At 38.7% G+C, this 23,164-nt stretch overlaps 2 protein-coding genes across 2 annotated transcripts; one reads left to right on the top strand and one right to left on the bottom strand.

The window, feature by feature from the left end:
• Window positions 1–83: 83 nt before the first annotated feature.
• Window positions 84–2,330, bottom strand: LOC117296754 (mucin-5AC-like). The gene is made up of 2 exons (XM_033779798.1): window positions 2,313–2,330; window positions 84–1,892 (listed from the first exon to the last, which is right to left on the bottom strand). The coding sequence occupies exons 1-2, from the start codon at window positions 2,328–2,330 to the stop codon at window positions 84–86; spliced, it is 1,827 nt and encodes a 608-aa protein (XP_033635689.1).
• A 5,616-nt stretch (window positions 2,331–7,946) lies between these two features.
• Window positions 7,947–23,127, top strand: LOC117296885 (serine/threonine-protein kinase MARK2-like). The gene is made up of 8 exons (XM_033779984.1): window positions 7,947–8,213; window positions 9,755–9,910; window positions 10,572–10,711; window positions 11,245–11,300; window positions 13,623–13,821; window positions 17,773–17,900; window positions 18,560–18,954; window positions 20,940–23,127. The coding sequence occupies exons 1-8, from the start codon at window positions 7,947–7,949 to the stop codon at window positions 22,431–22,433; spliced, it is 2,835 nt and encodes a 944-aa protein (XP_033635875.1). The 3' UTR covers window positions 22,434–23,127.
• Window positions 23,128–23,164: the final 37 nt, after the last annotated feature.

Raw genomic sequence — 23,164 nt, 5'->3', positions numbered from 1 at the left:
GGTAACTTTCCTCGCCTTCAACCTCTTGGACCCGGTTTGAATCACTCTGTTGTAAAAACTAATATCATAATTCAGTGGGTTTTTTAATTGTAAGGATCTGTAAAGATGAATAGTTCTGTTCCTTTAAACATTTGGGGAGTATTTTGCTTATGTAGAGTACTAGATGAAGTGGTTAACAGCTCAGTGGTTGGGGTAGTGGTAGGTTCATCGCCTTCCACCTCTAGGACCCAGGTTGGAATCACACCGGGGGCACTAGGTGAAGTGGTTAACAGCTCAGTGGTTGGGGTAGTGGTAGGTTCATCGCCTTCCACCTCTAGGACCCAGGTTGGAATCACACCGGGGGCACTAGGTGAAGTGGTTAACAGCTCAGTGGTTGGGGTAGTGGTAGGTTCATCGCCTTCCACCTCTAGGACCCAGGTTGGAATCACACCGGGGGCACTAGGTGAAGTGGTTAACAGCTCAGTGGTTGGGGTAGTGGTAGGTTCATCGCCTTCCACCTCTAGGACCCAGGTTGGAATCACACCGGGGGCACTAGGTGAAGTGGTTAACAGCTCAGTGGTTGGGGTAGTGGTAGGTTCATCGCCTTCCACCTCTAGGACCCAGGTTGGAATCACACCGGGGGTACTAGGTGAAGTGGTTAACAGCTCAGTGGTTGGGGTAGTGGTAGGTTCATCGCCTTCCACCTCTAGGACCCAGGTTGGAATCACACCGGTGGCACTAGGTGAAGTGGTTAACAGCTCAGTGGTTGGGGTAGTGGTAGGTTCATCGCCTTCCACCTCTAGGACCCAGGTTGGAATCACACCGGGGGCACTAGGTGAAGTGGTTAACAGCTCAGTGGTTGGGGTAGTGGTAGGTTCATCGCCTTCCACCTCTAGGACCCAGGTTGGAATCACACCGGGGGTACTAGGTGAAGTGGTTAACAGCTCAGTGGTTGGGGTAGTGGTAGGTTCATCGCCTTCCACCTCTAGGACCCAGGTTGGAATCACACCGGGGGTACTAGGTGAAGTGGTTAACAGCTCAGTGGTTGGGGTAGTGGTAGGTTCATCGCCTTCCACCTCTAGGACCCAGGTTGGAATCACACCGGTGGCACTAGGTGAAGTGGTTAACAGCTCAGTGGTTGGGGTAGTGGTAGGTTCATCGCCTTCCACCTCTAGGACCCAGGTTGGAATCACACCGGGGGTACTAGGTGAAGTGGTTAACAGCTCAGTGGTTGGGGTAGTGGTAGGTTCATCGCCTTCCACCTCTAGGACCCAGGTTGGAATCACACCGGGGGTACTAGGTGAAGTGGTTAACAGCTCAGTGGTTGGGGTAGTGGTAGGTTCATCGCCTTCCACCTCTAGGACCCAGGTTGGAATCACACCGGGGGTACTAGGTGAAGTGGTTAACAGCTCAGTGGTTGGGGTAGTGGTAGGTTCATCGCCTTCCACCTCTAGGACCCAGGTTGGAATCACACCGGGGGCACTAGGTGAAGTGGTTAACAGCTCAGTGGTTGGGGTAGTGGTAGGTTCATCGCCTTCCACCTCTAGGACCCAGGTTGGAATCACACCGGTGGCACTAGGTGAAGTGGTTAACAGCTCAGTGGTTGGGGTAGTGGTAGGTTCATCGCCTTCCACCTCTAGGACCCAGGTTGGAATCACACCGGGGGTACTAGGTGAAGTGGTTAACAGCTCAGTGGTTGGGGTAGTGGTAGGTTCATCGCCTTCCACCTCTAGGACCCAGGTTGGAATCACACCGGGGGCACTAGGTGAAGTGGTTAACAGCTCAGTGGTTGGGGTAGTGGTAGGTTCATCGCCTTCCACCTCTAGGACCCAGGTTGGAATCACACCGGGGGTACTAGGTGAAGTGGTTAACAGCTCAGTGGTTGGGGTAGTGGTAGGTTCATCGCCTTCCACCTCTAGGACCCAGGTTGGAATCACACCGGGGGCACTATGTGGATGTGGTTTTCAGTCCCTTCCTGACTGCGTGGGTTGACCTTAAAATAATTCCCTGGGGTTTTCCTTACCACATGTAAAGCCCTTTTCACACTACAGAGCCATGTCCCGGGAAGTAAACTCCCGGGAAGTAAACTCCCGGGATTCCTGGCAGTTTTTAACCCCACTGCCACCCAAGCAACCGTTCTCACCATCCCAATTGTAACTCGCGGGAGTACTATTTCCCATGAAAATGCAGGGTCCTTTCACGATAAAACCCCAAGAAATGTGGTAAACCTGTCAGCCCATGCGACTCTCAACAAAATGGACGTAAAAGTTGGGGTAAGTTAAAACCGCTTTTGTTCTCACCAGCTGCTTTTTCCTCCCGGAAAAACGTCTTACCCTGGGGTTAGCTCTCATGCTTAACCCTACCCCTGAGCAGGGTTAATTTTTTGTAGTGTGAAAAGATCAATAAAGTCCCGGGAATTTCCTGAGAAATAACTGTAATGTTGAAAGGGCTTTGAACTGAAACTTGATTCCTGTCGTTGGGCTCTCGGTTAGTACAGTGATTGAGTTCATTCTTCTGAGAGTTATTGGAAAATAAATAAGATCTGCTCTAATAACCAAACAAACACATTATCAAAAAAATTTATTGGGGGTTGACAGTTGTTAAAAATTCGATTACATTCCTAGAAGTGTAACAATAGCACAAGAGAAACAGGTTGTACAAACTATTATCTTATTTGAGTGGATTTATTTTGATTAGTCAGGATCTATGAAGAGGAATAGTTTTAAATAGTTCCTTGAGGTTCATCTGAGGTACCTAAACAGAATGATGTAGCAGTACTAAGTTATTGTGAAGATTGTACTTTGTGGATGTCATGACCATACTGTTCGATTTATAATTATTTTTGATTTGAGTGAAAAGCATGATTCTGTCAAATAAGTCTACCTCTTAACATTGATTATTTTGTGATTGTTTGTTGAGTAGACATAGTATAAATGATATTAGATGGTTGTCTGAATCTACTTGCCAGGTAGATTATGTTTTTTTGAGAACTTGTCTTGCTATAGTCTGCTGTCGCGGAGTAGATTTGTTGGATCATGAGAGACTTGTCAAAAAAAAACTGTCATGCTTTCCGTGCGGAATGTAGACAGTTGGGCGCGACTACTACTTTCGCCTTGTGGATTTAGGGGACTAACGTCACTGCCGTCTAGTGAGGTTTTGAAAATTGTGTTTTGGGGTTTTTCTTCTCGAGTAAAAATGTTTTTCATATTTTGTGTACATTTGTAAATGTGGCTAATAATTGAGTAGTTGTGGTTGTCTGATGTGGCGTGTAATTATTGCGGAAAATGATTTTTCTGTCCATCTGAAGATTTTTTTCTATCAATCAAAAAGTAGAATGACTTTGATAAATTTGAAAATAATGCCGCCGCTATGGGACTGTCGATTTGGGTTGAGGATTCCGAATAAATGAATATAACTAAATCTGAAGAAATATACAAAATACGTTTGTTTTTTTCCTGCCTGTCACAATAACATGGAACTAAATGGAATATTACCATGTAAATAGAATCCGCAAAATCCTTTTTATTAGGCCTGTATTTTTGACAGTAAACTAAAAACTTTAAAAAATAAGTTTAAATTATTATTATTATTTTTTTTTTGGAAGCCCATCCACAACCAATTTACAGACTATAAGTTTATTCCTTTTTTAAATAAGATTTTTTTTTATAGAAATTAAAATGAACTGCCGCATGTTATTTTATGTTTTAAAGACAAAACTATTTTGCCAAGAATAAATTATTGACCAAAAGATTTCTCCCTTGCCCGGATCTTCATACTGATATTAAAGGGAACACAGTTTTTTAACTGTTGGATTAATGTATTGTGAATATAACTAGACAATTTCATTGCCAAAAAAATAGAAGCGTTTTTGAGATACCGCCGAAAATCAGGAGGGGTTATAATTTAAGTTAAATTTGAATACATAATCTTAGAAACGTATCTGACGGAAACGTTTGTCAGATTCAAAATGTTTTCGATTTTAAGTTAGGTTGATAGAGTTTACAGTGTTTATATATTTTTAGAATGTATTTTTGTAAAAAGAGTTCTTGCTTTAGAATTGGTTACTTTATTATGGGTGATATGGGTGTGTTTTGCGTTTAATGTTTCCATAAAGTATTTATTCGTGAAATAGACATGATCAAGTATGTTCTGTTGTGATTTACTGAAAGTCTGTAGAATAAAATTAAATATAGTTTGAGTGAAAGATGTTAAGAAGTAAATATTTTATTCCTAGGTTCCCCCAGAGGAAATTCACCATTACCAAAGCCCCAATGATTGCGAATGGCGGCGAGATTGCCTCTCTCGGGAATTCATTGAGCCAGTGACTTTAGGGATCATGAGACTTAAGTGCATTCAACGAGCTTTAAAATTAAATCTCAAACATTCCAAGATTATAGAGTGTCATTTTGAATGTATAGATCTGAAGATTGATTCAGAATTTGCATTGGATAAAGGTTTGGTTTCGTTGTTGTTAACCATTACCATATACACCGATGTGTGTTAGCACTGTATACTCTGTACTCGAGCTCTGTCAACCCAAATCACAGGCATATTACTCGTGTGGGATTCGAACCCACAAAATATTTATAGATTGACAATGTGCAAGTTTCGGCTTAGGCATGTTACTCTGTTTGATGTATTGCTTTGAGAAACGGCTTGACCCTAAACACAGTCGGTGTAACAAAGGCCTACATTTAGTTTAGCAATTGTGGAATTCAATACCTGATAGCTGCTATGAAACACTGAACTCACTTGAATCCTACTTTGATGTATTGGACATTCATTTTGTGCATTAGGTAAGTGGAGGGTTCTGAATGGGCGACCCTGTTAACGCCACTGGTGCACTCCCTAGGAATGAGGACTTACCTAAAATTAAAAAAGAAATTAGTAGACTAGTATAGAAACGTGACCGTTGGGTGACACTTTGCAGAAATTTCCCATTTTGTAGTTTATTGATGAAATTGAATGAAAGTACAGTTTTGGCATAAATGGAGTGAACCCAAGATGTGTGTTCTGTTAATCTTGTTGGATCTAGTCTAGAAATTGAGATAGTTTTCTGATCACAGTGTTCAATTCATCTTGTCACGTCTGTCGTACATTGGATGAAATCTACCCATCTGTCTATGCATAGAGATGTATAAGGTAGCATAAATCCATCCCTTTAGATACCACAGCGCCTGACGATGTTTCTTAGCTCACAGGCTTTATGTTACTATGGTAATAACATCCGGCATGTTATCCGCACCAGAGTTTAGAAATTCTATAAATAGATAACGTTTCTTTCTGTAACCATAGTAACCACCTACCGGTCATTGTCCTAGAGTGTATTGGTCAATGTTACTTAATCCTGCTTTGCTTATTTTGGGTGAATATTGTTGATGTTACTGATGCTGGACTTGACACTTAAGCCAGTGGTCTTTGTCTGTGGCTTCGCGTCGGAAAGTGATCGAGTTTTTAGCAACCCGTCTCGACCTCGGAGTAACCCATTAGATGTAGTTCCATCAACCTGCTACTGAAGACTGTCCTATCTATACAACGCACTGAACTTAAAGGCGCTGGAAACCTTAGATTATTGTCAAAGACCAGTATTCTCACTTGGTGTATCAACAAATGTCTGAAATAACAAATCTGTGAAAATTCTTGACTCAATTGGTCATCGAAGTTGCAAGAGAATAGTGAAAGAAAAACACCCTTGTTGCACATTTTAGTGCTTTCAGATGTATAATGGCTTCAGGCTTGAAGTCCTTTATTATTTGAGTGAGATCACCTGAGTTGATTTTTGGATCGATCGCCGCAGTAGACTTGACCATCAAATTTGATTAAACTTATGTTGGTTTGTGACATTAATTTATTTTAAAATGATGGACGTGGGCTTAAAAGTACAAATGACTACTTTAATCTCCGCCACTCCAAGCTAAGTGTGTCTCTCTGTCCATATGAAGTAGGCCTAATGTTTTCTTCAGTCGCTTAAAGGCACTGGGCATTATTTGTAATTAGTCAAAATAATTGTGAGATAAAAAACTGACTTGGTAAAACCATGGAGGTAGAAATGGTTAAACGAGCAACGGAGAGCTGTTGAAAGTATAAACCATTGTGAGAAACGACTCCCTTTGAATTAACGAAGTTTTCTGAGAAAGAGGTAATTTCTCACTAGAATAATTTGAATCTGAGAAAGACTTTCAGGCTTGAAGCCTTTCTCGGACATCTGAAAGCACGTACAACAATGGTGTTTTCTCTTTCATTACTTTCTTGCAATTGTGATGATCAATTGAGCCCAAATCTTCACATGGTTGTTACTTGATGCATAATGTTGCGATACACCATGGATACACCAAGTGAGAATACTGGTCGTTGACCATTTCCAAACGTACTGTCTAGTACCTTTAACCGCGGAGGCAGTTTGGCTGTAATCTCCAGGTTGTCATCGATGCTTGCTATCTAAAGCCCCCCTCTCTCTCTACAGTCTCGCAGTCAATATACACGGCAGGGTCCTTCTGTCTTAACCACCCTCCTCTCGGATCATTTCACGCATTGTAATAACGAGCAATCTCCCCAACACTAATACTTTGTTTAAAAGAATAGTGTAAAACAATCTTATAGGATCAATACAATGCTTCAACAGTTGAGTAGCTTGCCGCCTATAGTTTGAAACCAAGCACCATGTCTTGTCAAGTATAGCCTTATATTGGTCAATGTTAGCATTGTACGTACCTTGTAGGCGTATCAAATTAATGGTCATTTACAATAGACCATAATGACCTTGTATTCATTGCTAATTGTTTCTTTACCAGATGTTTATCGTGTTAGAATTATAAGCTAGTGTTCAAGCGTTAGGGGAAATCTAGGAGGCAGTGTGGTTGCTGTCGACGACTGTTCTATGAGTGGGCGACTGCAGAATGATTTAAGTCTCTTTTATGATTTGAATCAAAGAAGTCTGACATTTGTTTATGTGAAATCTTCTACTCAATACTGGTTGTATACATGTCTAAAAGTTGTGTTTTTTTACCAACAAAACGCACTTTATAAAACAGCCGTCGGATCTAGTAAGAGTCGGCCTCTTTTTCAAGTTACACGTATAAAGACGTCGTAAATTGTCACGTTTCGATAAAGGCGGACATATAAACCAGCCCAAGATGATGTAACTAAATAACCAAGACACACCATTGGCAAGTTTTTATTTGGCTTTCAGGACTAATGGTCGTATAAACATAACTGTACTGGTGAGTAAATAACACTGAAGATGACTTTGGAGAATTTATGAGCATTTCTATTTGTACAACGCGTTGGTTTATGCTCCCACATAGATGTGTTGCTATGTATTCAAAAGCTATTTAATGTTAAGCAACTTTTTGTTTAAATGTTAATGGTGTCGAACCCGTGGCTTGACGGTGTTAGTTAGGGGTGACCATAACTCACCCCATTTCGCCAAACAGTCCAAGATCATGCGCCGAATTCTAATCAAACATTGGAATAAACAATCAAACCGCTTGCCATTGTTACAAGTCGGAAATACGGCTCTGAACTTTTCCTGTAAACCGGAACACACAACACAATAGTCAGCAGTTGGAGGTGTTGATAAAATGGGCAAACAGCAAACGCGTATAACTTGGAAACCCCAACGTATCTTTGAGCATGGAGGAGAGTCAGGGTAGTTTCCCCTCTTGGGTGTAAGAAGCAAGGAACATCGAGAGAAGGAAATCAACTGATTTGGTTAGATATTTTGAGCATCTCTTTTGACTTAGAGATTCCAATACATTTTTACCTGGACACTATTCATAAATGGACTCTTATTTGACCGTCTTCTCCATGTGATCATAGAGTAAGGACTCTGTCCTTACTCTATGATGTGATAGTACCAGACATAGAACCGTTTAGTATCTGAACTGAAATTCCAGGGTTTTGTTTTTGGAAATGCCAATTTTCTTGAGTTAGCTTTTGACTCGGTAGATCATTGTCTAAATCCAACAATGCCTGTTCAAGGAGGAGGAACGCTTGTTCAACGCCTCCCGCACATGTCACATGCAAGCACCGGACTTCGTCATTTATACGAGAAAGTTGAGTCCGGAACCTTACCCACCGTCCAAACTAAAGATGCTCTATGCCGTCCAGCGCGCGACAAGACGGTACGGTATCCTCATGTGAAGAGGGTCGGTCCGTACTTACTCGGAAGAACCATTGGTGAGGGAAGCTTTGCAAAAGTCAAGGAGGCTCTTCATAGTGTTGTTGGTGAGAAGGTGAGTCAACTAATTGGAAAGGTTTTAGATTTGTAGAACGTACAAAATCTGATCCTCCGATTACATTAATTTGCAAGAAGTAATAATTACATCTCTTAAAAAGTGACACAACATAAAATCAACATTTTAAAAGAATGTATGAAACACATTGTCTTTACTATTTTTTTATATTATTTTCAGTGAAGGAATAGTTGTTGTCTTCAATGTTTGTAATCAATTCCTTAGAATGTGTATGAACAAGTTAATTACTTATCTATAAATAGCTTGTATCGATGAACAAAATGTCAACTTCTTGAGCATTTCAAGGAGCGCTGCTTGCAGCAACTTCCTTTTTGAAGTATCAAGCTTCTTTAAAAAACATTACTTATTAGGTTTCAGTCTTGAAATTGAGTAATGTTTTTCACTTCAATGCATCTCCGTTATGAAACAACTTTTACCACTTCATGTTCAATTCAGATGCATTATGTACATATACATTTCTCTTAATGCTTTTAGTACTATTAATTAAGAGAAGTTCTTAAGAAATTAGCCTTAGATAAGACAGGTCCATTAGTGACGCTGTTCATCCATAGTACCTTGTCAAACTATATGTACACTATGTACACAAGAACTCAATCCAATTTCCTTTTCTATAATCGAAACCATAGAGCAAGGGACAAGTCGTAACAAATTGGTGATTGGTGTTGTTTCTAGATTGATGTTACAGAAGTTGTTTCTTCTATAGTTTACACTCCAGTGAAGTGTATTTGCCTATTTCTATACCCATCTTTGGTGCCAAATATATAACATATACATTCATCAAGGTGTACATGTATAGAGTTATTTTGGTGGGAACTAAAGTTGACTTGACTCTCAAATGCACTGGTTATAGACAAAACATTGCTCTGTTTACATTTTTTCTAAGAAGCCATAGACAAAACAAACTCTTGGTCTTAGATTAAAACGATATCTATGGGTGTGTTAGAGTCTTCGTTTTCTGGGATCTCAAGAGCTAGGGATAAAAAACAATGTATTGAGTTACATCCACGGGCGACGAGCATGAAAACAAAAGACTAGAATAATTCAAAACAATGCAATATAATAACAACAAATAAGATCAAAAAGTGAAAGGTCGTGTGTTATGTTGTCCAATCATAACAAGCGCTTTGACGTGAACACAATACAGGCTTACGTTACGAATTCGAAAAGTATTCTCTTCAAAAATAAATAACTAAATTATATTACTAAAAATCGCCTAATTTTATTGAAAATCGTTAACATCACTCTTGCAATTTAAAGTGTGACATGATTACACTTTGCATATTAGATTGTAGAGTTAAGTACAGTTAAGATCAATCTAAGCTTTTTGTCGCATCGGCCCCCTGGAGTGTTCTTAGCCTACCGTTATTCCTTATAGAATATAATAAAAAATAAATAAAAACATAATAAATTGCATAATTATCTTTACCTTCGATCAAAGTAAATATTATTCAAGATAAATGCAGAAATAAAATGTAAACTTGAGAATGACAGATCTGATTAAATCATAAATCATTCCACAGGTTGCTGTTAAAATCATTGATAAGAAAGAAGCACGTAAGGACCCATATCTACGAAAGAACATGCGACGGGAGGCCAGTCTACTTCAGTCATTACGTCAGCATCCTAACATCATCTCGCTTTATGAAGTCATGGAAACTGACAACAATTTCTATATGGTAAAACAATCTCAACATTTTAGTGTACTGTTCATATTACTGATGTTGTTCTTGTTTGTTTGTGAAGTGCAATGGTAATTTTTTGAATTGCGTTAAAGAGCTATTATATTATTATTATTCAATTGAGAAATATGAAGAACGGTACTGGGTTAAAGCCATTTCAATTGTATCAAAGTATCTAATTCAGAGGTTAATGTTACGCCTTTTGTTACAACAAAACGGTAATGACCATATTTTGACAATTAGCTAAAATAAGCCAATCGGATTCCCTTGTTGTCTATTATTTGATATCTGAAATTAAATGTTGCATCCACTTTAAGGTGATCCTCTGCTGTCGATTCCCAGCTAAGTTTTGTGTGTGATTCATATTCCTGGCTACATGGTAGTTAGAATCTGTTGTATAGCTTCTGACTAACACCCACAACAAAGGTGTTGACTATTAATAGAGAGACTGCCAATAATATAGAGCTACCCTCAGTTGGTAGAGCGCCTGTACGTTTATAACATTGTCGTTGGTACAGATCCCGCGCTAATTAATTGTCTTTGTTAAATCCAAAATCATTTATAATTTATCCAGTCAGTTTCCCTTGTGGTTTATTATTTTGATATGATCCAATGCTGTCTAAAATGTGTCTATTTTTGTTGAATATTTGTCTTGTAGGTTTTAGATCTGTGTACTGGTGGTGCATTATTGGATCGTATATGTAGTAAGAAATGTCTTCAAGAGGATGAGGCAAGACGCTACGTCAAACAGATTGTATCAGCTGTGGATCATATTCACCAAGCCGGAATTCTACACAGGTAAACAACAACAACAATAACAACAACAACAACATTAACATAAACAACAACAACAACAACGACAACAATAACAACATCAACATAAACAAAAACAACAACAACGACAACGACACTAACAAAACAAGCTTGACACTAGACTTTCTGCTTCTTCTCTCACCCATACACTCATGATTTGCTGAGATGTAGAACAATGAGTCATTCCAAGAGATGTAGAACAAGGAGTCATTCCAACAACTTTCTGCTTCTTATTGGAACTCATTGCCTGGTGATGTTTCCCTCCATCCTATAATCTAAACTGTTATTAGAGGAAAATCAATTCCTACCTTCGGCTCCCATGAGCTATTTTTCACCCAGTTTTCGTTCCTGTAGCTCCTTACCAAGATTGTTTTGGCAAACTTGCCTTAAAAAAACCCAAAGAACAACGCATGGTGTTTTCCGACAAAATGTTTTTCCATTATCTTAACATATTTTGTTATGGATGCAAAGTTTAGATAGTTCTGTCTTAAATCTCTTTCACTATGTCTTATTTTCAGAGATTTAAAGGTTGAAAACCTCCTTCTGGATGAAAACAACAACATCAAGATTATCGGTAAGTGTTTGTTGTTTTTCCTTCAAAACGTCTAGAGGTTAAATTGCAATTCTAGCAAGATCTAAACTCAATATTACTCTTAAAAACACACAAAACACCCAAACCATCAAAAAATAAAAACAACCACCATGCTCTCTTTGATACTTAGGTTTTTTTTTCCAACATACATTCATTGTTTATGCATAATCCATATGTTGCATTTATTGCAATAGCTATGATATGAAAGTACTGACCTTTCCTTCAAATGATTTGATCACCAGCGCCCTCTTTTGTTTCTATGACAACTTCTGTTGAATGCAATAAAATGGATCTTTGTTAGATAGTATATTTAAACAACTTCAAAATGATCAATAATGAGCTTGCCAGATCTCATAAAATATATGAAATGATTTCAAGACAACCGCCGACGATCGGGGGCGGGGGTTCGTGGACGAGATGTTAACTGCCAAGGAACCATGATGCCGCAAAATTATGAAATTGTATTGTCATCTGCCTCCCAAATTTAAATTTTGTCCAATGCTGACGTTGGAAATCTCGGGAAATCAATCAAGAATACCTCCTGATTCAAGAAGACTGATAAGTTGTCTTGGCTTTTCTTTTGTTCATTTTTGTTTTGAAAACCAATTTTCAATTTCATGTTCTAGATATGTAATAAATCTGATTGAACAAATTGATATCCGAGAGATATTCTCTGAACAGATGTTTCACCTTTGACTTTAAGAATAAAAATGTAAAAACTTGCCGACATACAGTTGATGTTATTATACACAATCCTAGACGTAGGCCTATTGTGTTGTTTTCGTTTACACCATTGTCTATTCTACACGCCTTCCGTCAAACATTGCAATCACTAGCTCAATTGCATCACCGAATCTTCAATTTCATTCGGAAATTAATTTTGTTCTCATCGTTTGAAATAGTCAGTCAACTATTCCGAGTTCATTGCACATAAATTAATAAGGTAAAAATTCAAATTCACTCGGTCGCAATGAACCATTGAAGCTATTAAAGCATGGATGGTTATTTGATTATCAATCATTCTATAGGCAATATGGATGCCATGTTTGTATACATGTGTGTTCAATGTTTGTCTGTTTGTATTTGCAAAACGCATACAACCAGATTCCCTGGTAGTTTCAATTGTACACTATTGTTCCTTGTGTGAGTTAATTCCTTTTTTGAAACCCGAACGCCCAAAATATGGGTCTTGATTTATTCTAGAAGAGTTATTTATAAATAAAGTTGAAGGCGGAGTGGGCGAAGAACAATGCTTCCTTTGTTGCCTTCCAACTTGGTTTTAAGTAACCTGAGCCAACAGCCGGGAAGACGACAACAATGACGTTACAAAATATTATGATTAATTCATTGAGCAATTAGATCTCGATGCTATAACCTGCGAGCTGAGACGGGCTTTCAGGGGCAATAAAAACCTTTGTTTTACGTTCTGAAAAATGTTGTCTTGTTACAAGACGATAGCAATGTGCGCGGCGAGTAGAGTTAGACCTACTGCTGTAACCGAAGTCTACACTCATTTGCTTTCTGTCGAGAAACCATGTCAATTACCATTCCTGGTCCACGGTCTGACGTCATTATGTCGTCATGTGTTAGGCATTTGATATTGTGTCAACCTTGATGGAGATTTAATCTCATAAAAATACGTCAGTTTAAAAACATTTCAAGATTTATGCTGAAATTGTGGAAATATTAGAAGAAGACAATAGCAAAAAACTGGATGAGTTTGTAGTAAGAAACCTCGGTTTGTGCAGACTTTATCCAGACTTGTATGCAATTTAATACGAATAGGAAATGTAGGTTTGTAAGTGGGTCGGGGTAGATCCAGTTTGATTTCAGAAAAGGACTAGACTTTATTTACAATTACATAGACTTAAACATTTTCACATCTAATAATACCAATTTGATACCATTTGTCTTTGGATGAGGTAAAAAAAACAACACTGATACGGTCCCATCCATTTGCGTGGTTACTCGCACGTCGATGAAGATTCTTATAGAAGCTTATTTGAAAACTGTACAACGAAAATCCTGAAGACGATAATTTTTCCCCACTTTCTATATTATGTTCCCCAAATACACGAAGACAGTTATACTCTTGAGATGGTCTTTAGATTATGTAGATGTTGGATTGAGATAGCGAGGTTTTGTTGAGTCGTACTCTGAACTGCAGAAATTCAATGCAGTAATGTAACACTACTTTCATTTTGTTTGATTACAGAGTTTTGATTCAGTGTTTAGTTTCTTAGTTGTGTTCAATATTCTAGATTTGAGATTAAATACAGATTCCTTGTTTTTGGCTGATTACAGATTTTGGATTGAGTAACTTCATAGGGTACAGCAGCTCGTCTAGTACTAAGGGTACAGGCGTACGAGCCGAGTTCCAGGTACGAGCCGAGTTCCAGGTACGAGCCGAGTTCCAGGCTACTCAATGTGGTAGTCCAGCATACGCGGCGCCAGAGATTATTGCTAATAAGAAATACGGACCAAAGGTGGATGTATGGAGCATGTATGTACCACTTCAACTTTATTTGTTTTTCCCATCTTAAAGAGGCAATCCCATTGGTGTAAGACGTTTAATTGATGGATTACCCATGACGTCATTGACTGCCATCTTTTATGAGACATGCACGCGTGCAAGGCTATCATTGGCTGAGAGTTGTGCGCAGTTAGCGCGTACACACGTGCACTTTTCCATTGTTTTACATCATATATGGCGGTCGATGACGCCATGTTGAATCCATCTATACGTGTAGTATACATAGAAATATGGTAGTATAAGAACCTATAATGACTGCAAGTCGATTTTCTAAAGAAGACAGTGAACGGCTGGTTTTAAGACTAGTTTGTGTCTACTAATGAATATGCTTGTTTTGATGAGAAGCTAAAACAGGCCCCTGGCCAAAAACGTTTCCTTTTCTCAAAAGATTAAATCTTTTTGGAAAGATGAAAGTAAATTTAACGGAAATTGCATTTCTTATTTCATATCAAGCCAACATGCACCTATTGAGCTTGCGATAAGACTATACATATGGGGACTATAGAACTTGTAGTCTCTTTAATAAGGTTGCAGTAACAGCGTAAACATCGTCTGTCTGATGTTATTGAACCAATGGATGATGGTTGGTCGAGAGTTCAGACGCTGTTCTAGTTTAATAACATCGACTGCTCAGCCTGCTCTCACCAAACGTTGTCAGTATACGATGTAGTTTGGCTGGTAGGCCTCACAAATACTGCTCTTTAGATGCTAGGGCGGTAACCAGCACAAACATTGGCTGATAACCTTTGTGTGTTACTAATAGCAAGCTGCTTTCAAATTCTAGGGGGGGGGGGACCATTGAAAAAAATCAACAACAATAGACTAACAAACATCCCAAACAAACTACTGATCATGTTATTACAAACCATAGTTTCATTCAATAAACGGCAAACTCAGTCTTCTTTGTATTTTAAAGGAGAGTACATCTCAATATAAATGTCACACTAATTAACAAAATTGTCCTCAAAGAATGTAAAATACAATCTTTCTGTCTGCGCAAAAATATTCTTCTCGAAAAAAGTACCGAATGAAAAGATCCATGTGATTTAATTGAACTATGAAGGTAAATGTTATTAGACTGTAGGTCTGTTATGATGGATGAAATGGCTGCAAGGTATCTTTGCTGTCATGAAGACCTAGTATTCTGGATTTATATCATTCAACAAAATCTAATTATGTGAAGATGTTTAGGAAGCAAAGAATTCTCAGTCAATTGTTTATATTCTAGTAAGTCAAACAAGCAGGATACAGTCAAAAGTCACAACTGGGGTTCGCTGATTCTTTTGAGCACGACTGAGTGCTTAGCAATTTGTGTTTGCGTGAATTGCTTCAGGAAGCGTTGAAGACCTTCACTAATTTTGTAAAACCAAAGACATGTCCAGCAAAACGCTATTAAGTTTATGGTTTCTGCTCTGACTGACTTGTTCCAATTCGTACGAAACATTTCTATACATGTATGTGTTATGCAGTCTGTTCTTTTGTGATGCTCATGTGACGGTGGCACTCACACTCAAGATAAAATATGACAACATCACACGAAGCATGGCAACAAAGCGCAATTACTTCGACTATCATGTCCACTGACATCTGACAAACTCTCGTCAAATCTCGCGTTGTTATTAGTTGACCCTTTTTCGTGGTGATATCAGAGATGGGTTTGCCTTACTTCAGTAGATGAGTTTATCTTGATAAAGCTAGGCGTGTATTAACACGTGATGAGTGATATCCATAGATGCGTCTATGTCTGACACCCTGAGGTCATACACAGTAATGATATACTGTTTTGTTGTACAATAAGGGCCAGTCTAATCTCCCAGCCTCAGCCTGCTCGTCTCCTTTCATTCGTTGATTTTGTTTGTTCAATTCAATTTCAAATACACATTTATAATCCATACTTCCATGAAAAATGTAATAATTAACATTGCTTGCTTAACGCTATTCCAAAGAGTATGATCATAGTGCTTTACAATGAAAACATCGCGAAAAATATCGACAAGTACATAAAGTAAAGCAATGCAGGAACGTCATAAGTAGAGAATGGGGCTGTTTTGATAAAACCGTAGCTTGTGAAACACAACCAGACAGACAAAGAAAGAAAAAAACAGACAAACATGCAAACATTCGTGTAAAAGAAAAGATGAGGGTACATTTGACAAACTTTAAACACTGACTAAATTGGGAGATATCAAAATCTGTACATATCGAAGATCATTAAAGCATACCTTGGAGCTATTTGTATTTTAAGAGTTCTTCAATAATCAGGACATCTAGGGGCGTCGAAGGGACATTGTCGTTGGGAGTGTGTCTGAAAGCTGTTGGGAACTCGGGGAGACGGGGGGGGGGGGGGGGGGTGCTTGAAGCCAGTGTACTAACTCGCTGACTGTCCAACTATTTCAAATTGAGAAATGACTTTGAGTTTGACTGATGGACTTGCACTTCTACAAAACGCGCAATGCGTGTATTTAATTATGTCAGAGCAATTAACATTCTTTCATTGTTTAAATCAAAAGCAATAAATTTAGACGGCAGTGTGACTAAGTATAAATATGGTTGTCCTTGTTCTACCCTTTTCACAATGCCTGATTTGAGTCTCAAATGCAGACAGAGAAAGCACCACTTCGTGAGGTGCCTAGCCCTGCCCATCCTGGTACCCCTTACGGCACGCAGCTAGACCAGCAACTAGTCCACAATTTTCTCCAATGCCCCTAAAACAGACTTAAGTGTCCGTTAAACAATAATCCGATTATTTGACAATAAGTAGAAGTTTTCCCTGAAAGCAGAGTCTTAATCAATGTCTTCTTATTAGTAGAAAGCCAGCTCGTCTGCCTTTTCATCTTCATTGTTGAAATCGATCTTGCCTCCATCCTTCCAACCGGAGGGAGGGGGTGGGTCTACATCTGCTAAGATTTGACAGCAATCAAAATAACTGTTTGGCGATGGTTAAAGGGACATTACAGAATTTGTAAGAAAACAAATCGTCTAAGTTCCAAGATTTACATACAACTTACACAGTCTAATGATGTTGATAGAGGAAAACATCCATTGAAAGATTTCCGTCTGCAATGTCATTATTTGATAAGAAATAAATGAAACTAACTTCCCGTTTGAAGTTTATTGCTCAGTTAGCGTTTTAGCAAATTTCTTTTTATCGATTTCATGCAAAATGTGTAATCGTTTTTTCCATTATTTTCTCCTGACCCAGATGGCCGATTAATCTCAAACTTCTGAAGGTTTTGTCAGTTTATTATATTATGGATTACATAAAGTGCTTACACTGCCAGCAACTGTTTTGTTAGCAAAATCCAATTCTGTAATGTTCCTTTAAGGGTGCCATTGAGGGCTGAAGCCAATTACTTGATGGCGTCTGGAAGTATTAGAATATTCAGTCCAGCGTATCCTACAATACTGCAAACATAATTGAAATATGGGTTCATTTCCTTCCGTTTTGCAATGTCTCAGGCTGAGTAGTTGCCCAGTTCTCCTGAGAGTTGCTGTTTTCTTCATTTTTGATTCGCAGTAATTTTTGAAGAGTCATTAATATTGACGATGTCTTCTTCATCAAAAAGAACCCAATCGTAAGATGTTTGCTGTCTCGCTCAAGATTGTCTAAGATAAATTGTCAAAAAGAAATAAATGGAAAACCTGGATGTTTGACTCCTCCCTATAGAGACAACTTGATTAGACTGGTTCCCATTTTTATTGAGGAAACAGCTTTTAACAATTTCACATTTTGTTATGTTTTATTTGCTTATTCTCATGCCTTGACGTTCCTTTTTATACACAATGTTCATTTCGTCGTATCTACATGTATATGGATAAAGTTATCGGATTGTTTGTTCCTTTAATTACTTAAAACAGACTATTGCCAGAATGTTATAAATTGAATATCACGATAATGACATTTCTGTGTTTTGTTTCCAGTGGAGTCAACACGTTTGCTATGCTAGCTGGCTCACTGCCATTCACTGTGGAACCATTTAATATTAAACTTCTTCTAAAGAAGATTAACAACAGAGAAATGGCTGAGATTCCAACCAATTTAACTAATGGTAAACATTCATTCATTCATCTTCATTAGAAAACCAAATGTATTTAGGTTTAGACTTTATAAGGAATGAACAGTAATGTTCACAATTGATCTTTGTTCACGTTTGTCGCTACCGTGTTGTAGACTGTTAAAGGCACTGGGCACCTTTGGTAACTGTCAAAGACCAGTCTTCTCACGGTGTATCTCAACATATGCATACAATAACAAACCTGTGAAAATTTGGACTCAATTGGTCCTTGAGGTTGCAAGAGAATAATGGAAGAAAAACACCAGTGTGGCACAACAAAATGCGTGCCCTTTCAGGTACATACAAATTGCTTCAGGACTGAAGTCTTTTGAGTGAGAATTATTACCCCTTTCTCAAAGAACTACGTTATTTTTTAGAGGGAACCGTTTCTCACAATATTTTATCAACATCTCTTCTTAACCTGTTACCAAGTTAGTTTTTGTACTTAGTTATTAGGAGTGTTTACAAATAGTGTCCAGTGCTTTCCCTACTGGGCAAATTGATACCAATAATTTATAGTGAAATGAATTGCCTATTATTATTTCAGTGTTTTAGCTGCAAGGAGTATCAAGCCAGTCTACGTGCGTAGATTTAAGAAGTAAAGCTCGACATCTTACTGTCTTACACGATTCTTTGATGTTTGTTTTTCTCAGAGTGTAAAGATTTCATCAGAAGGCTCCTTCATCCCGATCCAAGAAAGCGATATTCCATCTTAGAGGCAATGAATCATAAATGGTTAGTTGGAGACGTGGATGCAGTCATCCGCCCCCGTACAGCAAGCTCCACCCACAGTGGTCGAATCAGTCGGATGGACCTAGAGACAGACATACTTGACTATATATGGGCCAATATGGGTTACAACATCGCTCACGTGACCGACTCCGTCATCAGTAAACGATGTGATGAATATTCAGCGATGTATTACTTGCTACTGCGCAGGCGTGATCGCCATCATGTTAAGATGTTGAAGCGTCTTGAGACCAAAGATGAAAGTGGATCAGATGCAAAGGATTCTGGGATAAGTGCTCCCAAACTCTATGATGAAGCGGTACGTATTAACATATTCATTATGTACCAAAGGTGATTCATGACAAATTTGACCATTATTAATTTGTGCAGGATGCTTCGTTTTTGAAAGGGCAAGGGCACCAAGGCATTTTCTCCTTGGTAAAGGGCAGGCACCCTATGAAGAAATTGTCAATTTCTACTGGATTATTTCAAGGACACCAAGGCAATGACCAGGGAGCATGGAGGGACTCGCCTTCGTGGCCTCCGTGAAGCATCGCACCTTAATGTAGGGTGGCCATTTTACTTTCTTTTCATTCAGTTGTAGCGAAACCGAGGCTGGAATGGAAAACAGTCTGGTGCTAAAATAAAGTAAATATCGTTTTGTATGAAGAGAGATGGGACACATGATGTAGAGTTATTTTAACAGCTGCCTAAAGACAGTGGACACTATTGGTAATTGTCGAAGACCAGTCTTCTCGCTTGGTGTATCTCAACATATGCATGAAATAACAAACCTGTGAAAATTTGAGCTCAATTGGTCGTTGAAGTTGTGAGATAATAATGAAAGAAAAAACACCCTTGTCACACGAAGTTAAGTTGTGTGCGTTTAGATGGTTGATATCGAGACCTCAAGTTCTAAACTTGAGGTCTCGAAATCAAATTCGCTGAAAATTACTTCTTTCTCGAAAACTATGGCACTTCAGAGGGAGCCGTTTCTCACAATGTGTTATACTACCAACCTCTCCCCATTACTCGTTACCAAGTAGGGTTTCGTGCTAATAATTATTTTGAGTAATTACCAATAGTGTCCACTGCCTTTAAAGTAAAGAGTGTATAGTAAAGTGCTTGGTTTTAGGTAATTGATATATTAAGATTGAAGATGCATAAAGTCACATGAGATTGTGTTATGAAGACTGAACCACATCCTCTAGTCTGGCCCCAGGCAAACAGGAAACCCAAGACTTCATCACTATCTCTGTGTCACAGTTGGATTAATTATTTACTCTTAAACTAGACGCATTATTGAAATTACAGGAACTTGATCTGTGTTGCAAACGCGCAATAATTGAATTTGTTTGCAACTCCCTCTGATTAGTTTTCCCTTTGCGCAGTTTGAGAAAAACAATAGAGTTTTGCCGACGGCGCACTTTGGTGACGCAGTATGAGGGTGGCCCTGACGTCACATGACCATTGTCATATGACCATATCACGTGGAAATGCGAAGTTGATGTATGGACAAAGACAAAATATACTTTTGTTTGAATTGGAGTCAGTGTAATATGGGTGACTTACCTCGATGTCTGGTTAGTTTTACGCAATTTAATAGAGTGAGATTTAAATCAACCCGAGACTTTTTAAATATTTTTACAACAATGTATTATTTCTCCATGGAAGGAAAGGCAGCTTCCATTTTATATGACAAATTTGCACATTTTGTCTAGTATCATCCCTTTATAAGACTGCGTCTTCTGCGTGATGGTTGAAATAATTCACGCTATTCAATCTTTCAAAGTCTAATTCTCTAATCCTGATCATAATCTTCCCTCTCCTTTATTAATTGGAATTCCACCGACCGGTCATTCACATTAACCGACTAATAGTCATTTTGATTAGCGGCAAATCAACCGTCATTAAAGGCACTCGACACGTCTTCTCACTTGGTGTATCACAACATAATGCATAACATAAAACAACTGTGAAAAGGTGATCTCTTTGGTCATCACAGTTGCAAGAGATCAATAAAAGAAGATTCGTTTGCACAAATTTGTTCGCCTTCAGATGCCCGAGAAAGGCTTCAGCCCTGATTCAAATATTCGAGTGAGAAATTACCCCTTTCTAAAAAAAACAACGTTACTTCAGAGGGAGGCGTTTCCCATAATGTTTTATATTATCGACAGCTCTCCATTGCTCGGTACCAAATATGTTTTGATGCTAACAATTAGTTTGAGTAACTACCAATAGTGCCCGCCTTTAACAATTGGGGCTTGTAAGTAATGTTTCACTCTTTAATTGTTCTCTATGCAGACTGCGATGGAGCTAGCAGGTCGGAAAAATGGATCTCTTCATTTCAAAATGGCGTTGCTGTTGCAGCAAAAAAAGGAAGACAACGCCACCAACGACAACGACAGTGATGCAGGAGAACCTGAGCCAGAAGGTATCAATCAACAAGATCAAGAGATCCAAGAACCAATCAGTGGCAAGCACGCCATGACGTCATCAAGTGCTTTGCCAAACAAGGACCAAAAGAACCTCAGCTTTAAGTTGGATGTTGAAGATCCAAATACAAACAGATCGAAAACCATGGCAACGGAAGAGGTGCGAAGGGATTGGACCCAAACATCCAATAAAGTCACCCAAAGTATGTCAGATAATCATGCAAGTGTAAAGACAAAAATCTACAAACTTTCCACAGCACATCGAGTGAACCTAACGTTCAGACAATCAGAGTTAAAAACCCAAACATTTTCTGATCACTATAACTACCGGAAACATGATACGAAAACAAGTATGAGGGCTAGTCTAGCTCCTACACAAACTTCCAACTTATCTGTCGACATAAAAACCTTGCCTAGACCTACCAACATCTCTGTCGACACAAAAGCCTCGCCTAGACCTACCAACATCTCTGTCGACACAAAAGCCTCGCCTAGACCTACCAACATCTCTCTCGACACAAAAACCTCGCCTAGACCTACCAACATTTGTGTCGACATGAAAAACTCACGTAGGTCTTTCAACATCTCTGTCGACACAAAAGCCTTGGCTAGACCTACAAACATCTCTGTGGATCTAAAGACCCTACCTAAGCCTTTCTGGAGGCAATCTGATTCTATCGACACTAACAATCTGACCAATCGTATAGGTTGTATGGAAATCACACCAAGGGATGGATTTATTGAGATCGACAAAGACACCAACAATAACAAGATAAAAGATAAAACAGAACCATTCAGCATCCAATCAACAAATCCTTCACAAAATGTTGCGATTGTGAAATACAAAGGTACCAGACACACTCAACACGTCCCTATTGACTTTGCGACTAAAAGGCGAAAGCTGAAGATTGTCAAAAGAAGAAGCTTTGATAACTCCTCTTTCATTCTAAGACGACCTGTTAGGATAATTAAGAAGAGTAGCTCAAATGATAGCAAGATGATTGTTCGAGTTACTGGGAGGCCAAAGACCCCACTCGCCACCGAAGAAGGCATCAAAAGAAAGGGTTCAATCCAAACAGCCAATCACAAGAGAAAACAAGACACAAGCCGTGGATCTCAACGCAAGAAATCTGCATCTAAGAAAGATTGGGGAGCATGTGAAAGATGCAAGAACCCCTATAAGTGTGAAATGGAGAAGTCGGTTAAGAAAGACACAGAGCAAGATTCTCTGTCATCACAAGACGTGCCTGAGGCTTCTCCTCCTCTGACGAAACTGTCAAGAAAGAAATCTCCTCCTCTTAATCTGAACGCTAATGTAAGAAAGCCGATGTTCACTGCAGCTTCAGCTGAATCAGTTGTGTAATTTTATTTGATCTAAGAAAAAAAACCAAGCCAGTCGCAGGTATTGACTTAGTTATTTAATAATAATCACAATCAACATTGCATGCAGGAAAGGTATTAAACTTGTTAAAAGTGTTAATTTTATTATTACTGTAGTTGACTTTGGTGTGCGGATTGCTGTGTTGGTTGATTCATTTTGTATTCAGTGCACGTTAAACGTAGCGTCCTAGCTTGCATATTGGTGTTTATTCTTAGATTAAATTAATTACTTGGTGGGCTGAGGTCTCCTGCTTTCTCTCCATAAGAAAACTGCCTTAAAGGTTGACCACACACGCATGGCTATCTAATGTGACACATTCTAAGTTTGAATCATAAAAGCATGAAGGTATAGTGAAGTAATAAATAGTTATTCTGCATGAGTGTTTTGTGGTGTAGCCTGAACTAACATGTTTTTTCCAGCTCAAAAATAATTCCTTCGAAGGAAAAAATATTTTGGTGGAGATGTGAGCGTCCAATTATAGTTCTGGTTTTGCCAGCTGTTAACCACGATATGGATGGCTTCTATATGACCTATTGCTAATAGTGTAGTAGGGCTTTGACCCAAGCAAACCATGTAATATATCTCAGAACCATTTCGTATTTTTCTTTATAAGTTTTGCTTTATTACCCTGGTCAAGATAGTATCGAGGCATGTGAACACAAGACCTTATAGCATTGAATGCAATTAAATTCAACTTGCAGTTCTGTCCGATT

The sequence above is a fragment of the Asterias rubens genome, chromosome 11 (genome assembly GCF_902459465.1).
Source record: "Asterias rubens chromosome 11, eAstRub1.3, whole genome shotgun sequence".
Taxonomy (NCBI): domain Eukaryota; kingdom Metazoa; phylum Echinodermata; class Asteroidea; order Forcipulatida; family Asteriidae; genus Asterias; species Asterias rubens.
This window is presented reverse-complemented; position numbering and strand designations above follow the sequence as displayed.

What these genes read in the sequence shown, in the direction of transcription:
- LOC117296885 (XM_033779984.1), top strand. Translation starts at nt 7,947, where the DNA reads ATGCCTGTTCAAGGAGGAGGAACGCTTGTTCAACGCCTCCCGCACATG. An exon ending in AAGGTGGATGTATGGAGCAT is followed by an intron (nt 13,822 to 17,772) that starts GTATGTACCACT and finishes TTTTGTTTCCAG; the next exon opens with TGGAGTCAACACGTTTGCTA. An exon ending in TCCAACCAATTTAACTAATG is followed by an intron (nt 17,901 to 18,559) that starts GTAAACATTCAT and finishes TGTTTTTCTCAG; the next exon opens with AGTGTAAAGATTTCATCAGA.